This window comes from Odontomachus brunneus, unplaced genomic scaffold (assembly GCF_010583005.1).
Source record: "Odontomachus brunneus isolate Ranch 3 - 2012 unplaced genomic scaffold, Obru_v1 Obru_scaffold_397, whole genome shotgun sequence".
Classification (NCBI taxonomy): Eukaryota; Metazoa; Arthropoda; class Insecta; order Hymenoptera; family Formicidae; genus Odontomachus; species Odontomachus brunneus.
In genome coordinates, this window is record NW_022639847.1 from 70,389 (window position 1) to 74,330 (window position 3,942).

A 3,942-nucleotide genomic window follows, 5' to 3' on the forward strand; every position below is an offset into this window, starting at 1 on the left:
ATATATATATATATATATATATATATATATATATATATATCACGACCAATCACGACTCGATTTTGTTTATGGTTACGGGTACGAATATGTTTACGGACCCGTATCTTAAGACCCGAGGCCTTATGGGGACCGCAAAAACATACGCAAATATATCATGCGAGATGCATTTTAATTTTTTTTTTTTTTTTTTAGAATGTTATTTTTGTCAAACCGGGAAGCCTGAAAGCCCCCTCGAACCCCCCCATGAGGTCACGAACCATGTCGCCGTTATCGTCAATATGACAGTTTTCCTAACCTTAAAGTGATCAATTTTATCAATATCTCGCTTCACCGTGAAGAGCGACGATTTTGGCTTCCAGATTCGGTTTCTACGCGTCAAAATACACTATTTTACCAAATTTTAACAAAATCGATGAGGTCGGGCCTTTCCTTCATAATTATCCAGAAACGACTTCATTAAGTTTTCATATCCTGTGCATTACAGAGCACGTACATTGAATCTATTAACTATTATTAACTTTCTCAATAATTATGTTTTCATTATTGAACTATAAGATAAATTGGGATAAATATTAGTCTGACGAATATTAAAAAGTAAACCAAAATGTAAGAGGAAGACTATCTCTAATGAGAATCACCTTCTCTTTTTCACTAACATACTACGGTCTTGTATATACTTGGTTTAGCTTCTGGGTTGGTGCTGCATTCTTCATGGATTTGTTTTCCACGTTTTGAGTATTTCAGTTTTCTTCTTGAGGAGACTTCTCTAATAGAACAGTGACCTAAGTGACTTGAGACCTGAGACATATAGATTATATATCGTCCTACTTTTTGTTGAGATTATACGTGAAAGACTGTCACATAGATTCTATTTAGAAATCTTTCGGTTCAAAGTCAATAGAGAGAAACAAAAGCATTCATTCAAGTTATATAGTTTTGTTATATAGTTCAGTGGTTTTTATAATTATATATCCAGCACTAACATAAAGTTCAGTAGTTTTCATTATTATATATTCAGTTTTTATTATTATATATTCAGTATTATATAAAGAATACATTATAAGGTAACTAAGTAATATAATTGTCTATTACTATAGTTTATTAACATTGTGTGTACATCTCCAATATGTTAGATCAATTTTGTCTTCTAAGCTATCTATGCTGTATAAATCACTATAGCAAATAGTAACATAACAATATGGGTAACCCATATTGTTATGTTACTATTTGCTAGACAATAGATGTACTTAGTTGTTAAAATATATATATATATATATATATATATATATATATATATATATATATATATGATTATAAGTCTGTTTTTTGTAAAAATTCTTGAACTAGTATATATTAATGTAATAAGTTAGAGAAAAGTAAGTATATCTTGTTTCGTTCTAACTTATTGCATCAGAATATGCCAAATCAGGAAGTTTTTTTGAGAAAGAACAGACCTTATGTTTCATTCTAAAATCAAAATATTAAAGCCTGAAGAAAAAGTTCACACAATCTAACTCACGCAGCATGAAACATGTTAATCTAATTTAACCTACTCTATTGTCTCTATATTCAAAAATAATTATTTAAAAAATAACATAAGAGCAATATTTCTTAAATTGATTCATATAATATTACATATACACAATATGCAAATTAAAAAATATCGGTAAGATTAAACATATACTGAAGATTTATTTTAACTTTATATATTATATACAACTAAAATTTGTAAATATATATTTAGTTTACCTACATATCAGCTTCTGTTTTAGGATCCAGCATTTCATATTCACCATGAAGCATACCTGTAAAAAAAATAATTGTTATCATTTTACAAGTTTAGTAATGTAAATGTTTATGCATATAATAATATAAGTATTTATACTATACATACTTACATCTTGACGTATGAATTCTATACTTAGATAGCCTAATTATGTCACTAATAAGTAAATATCTTTTTTTCTTAATAGAAAAAAATGATAATGATTGTAGTACAGACGTCATATTTAATATCATACAATATGTTGAACTTTTAAAACAATTATATGCAACTTTATAACAACTTCACCACCTAAACTTTAAAGATCTACAGGAGACTAACAAATCTTGAGTTGACTTTAGAGACCTCGTACGACGCAAGCATGAAGCATTGGGCATTCAGTAGAAAAAGCGCTCAGTGAGCAATCAACGATTATTGGTTCTTGCTATTAGATCCCTAAATCTAGACCAATTACATTGACAAATTACTCAACTGTTGTGCAACTGTTGAGTCTGCTGAATGCAGCCATTGCTTCTGTGTATAGGTGTATGTCCATATGCAGGATTCACACCGCGTCTGATATACGACGTCCAATATCCAATAGGAGAACAGCTTACTAATAGAGAATTCAATTCTCCATTGGAAAGCTATTCTTTTATTGGATATCGGACGTCGTACGTCGGACATCGGACGCGTTGTAAATCCTGCAATACACCATTGAGATCTAAAGGTACCTTTACATGGCAGCATCGAGCGTCGAGCGTTAAAGCGGTAGCCAATCAACGTGCAACTTTCCGCAAGAACTACAAGTTTACTTCTGGGACCTGATACGTTGATTGGCTAACGCTTTAACGCACAACGCTAGAACGCTCCCATGTATTGGCACCATAACCTTTTGACTATATAACTATGTTAACGGTGATTCTAATGCACACAGGACGCAGTAATACTTGCCACGCGGCGGAAGTTCGTGCGACAGCCAATCAATATACTGCTTTCCGTAATAATCTTCTAGCTCTTACGGAAAAACAACATATTGATTGGCTGTCGTGCGGACTTTTGCCGCGCGGCAAGTATTACCGCGTCCTGTGTGCAGAAGCCATAAGCGTCTGTCAACATCTGTAGCGCCGCCAGGACCAAACAACGGCAAAAGAAGGAACTTAGTAAAGCAAAACAGAATTAGCAACGTAAATGCTTTTAATATCTGCATATCACATGGTGATACCCAGTAAACATAGAACATAACTGTGATATAACACAGGAGTGACATGTAAAACCACACGGCACACGGTGCTTGTTTTCGTGCTGGATTGCTTACTGGATGAAGATGCTCTGTTTTGATTGATGCATTTCCATCCATCTTCAAAAATGCACCAATCAGAACAGAGTATTTCCATACAACAAGCAAACCAACACGAAAACAAGCATCGTGTACCGCTGGCTTAATATAACTGCTGTTATATGTTATTAATATTGAGGTTACTTAATTTCCTTTATAACTGCGATATAACTATGTTATAAAACTGTTATGTTATTTATTGGTTAAGTTACACCAAAAATATTACAGCAACATAACTTTAATATAATGTTATTATAAGAGTTCTAATGTTTGCATTACATTTCAGTTAAGCAATATTTTTATACACAAATATAAAATTATATTTTCGGTGATTTTCGTATATAAAATGTGATATTAAATATATGCAAGGATCATTATCACGATATTGTAAAACTAGAATTTTTACAAAAAAATCTAATTATAACTTTACCAAAATATTGTGAGAGAGAAAGAAGGAATATTTTCTCTTTTGCGAGCACGTTGTATGTTAAAATTTGATTATTGCCCTACTGAAAAATTTCTGTTAAGATAACAATAGAATTCCCAATTCAATTCTCAGTTGAATTCTCAATTGAATTCTCAAATGTGGTTTCTGCAAAAATTCGCATGTAAGATCTCAATTGAGATATTTCTGATATCTGATAGAAATAATTTATTGAAAATATAATGAACTTTTGCTGAAATGCTTTTGAAAAGCATTCACAATTTTAATCCAATTTCATTAAAATTTCATTATAATTTCATTAATATTTCGATAATATTTTATTAAGAGAGTAGAAAAATTCAGTGAAAAATTATTATTAATTAAAATATTTAGAAAAGTATAATGAAGTATTATTTT

The 3,942-nt window shown here is 31.0% G+C and overlaps 1 protein-coding gene across 2 annotated transcripts in view; it reads right to left on the bottom strand.

Moving 5' to 3' along the window:
- The window catches only part of LOC116853636 (adrenodoxin-like protein 1, mitochondrial), a 58,793-nt gene extending 56,491 nt beyond the window's left edge, over positions 1–2,302 (bottom strand). The window contains exons 1-2 of one of the 2 annotated variants that reach the window (XR_004380018.1): positions 1,899–2,302; positions 1,754–1,805 (exon numbers count right to left, since the gene is read on the bottom strand). Coding sequence is in view for 1 of the 2 variants with exons in the window: in XM_032834775.1 (XP_032690666.1) it covers positions 1,754–1,805; positions 1,899–2,019 (173 nt within the window). In the remaining variant the exon portion in view is untranslated. The remainder of the gene's footprint in view (positions 1–1,753; positions 1,806–1,898) is intronic. The other variant, XM_032834775.1, reaches the window with a different exon arrangement.
- Positions 2,303–3,942: the final 1,640 nt, after the last annotated feature.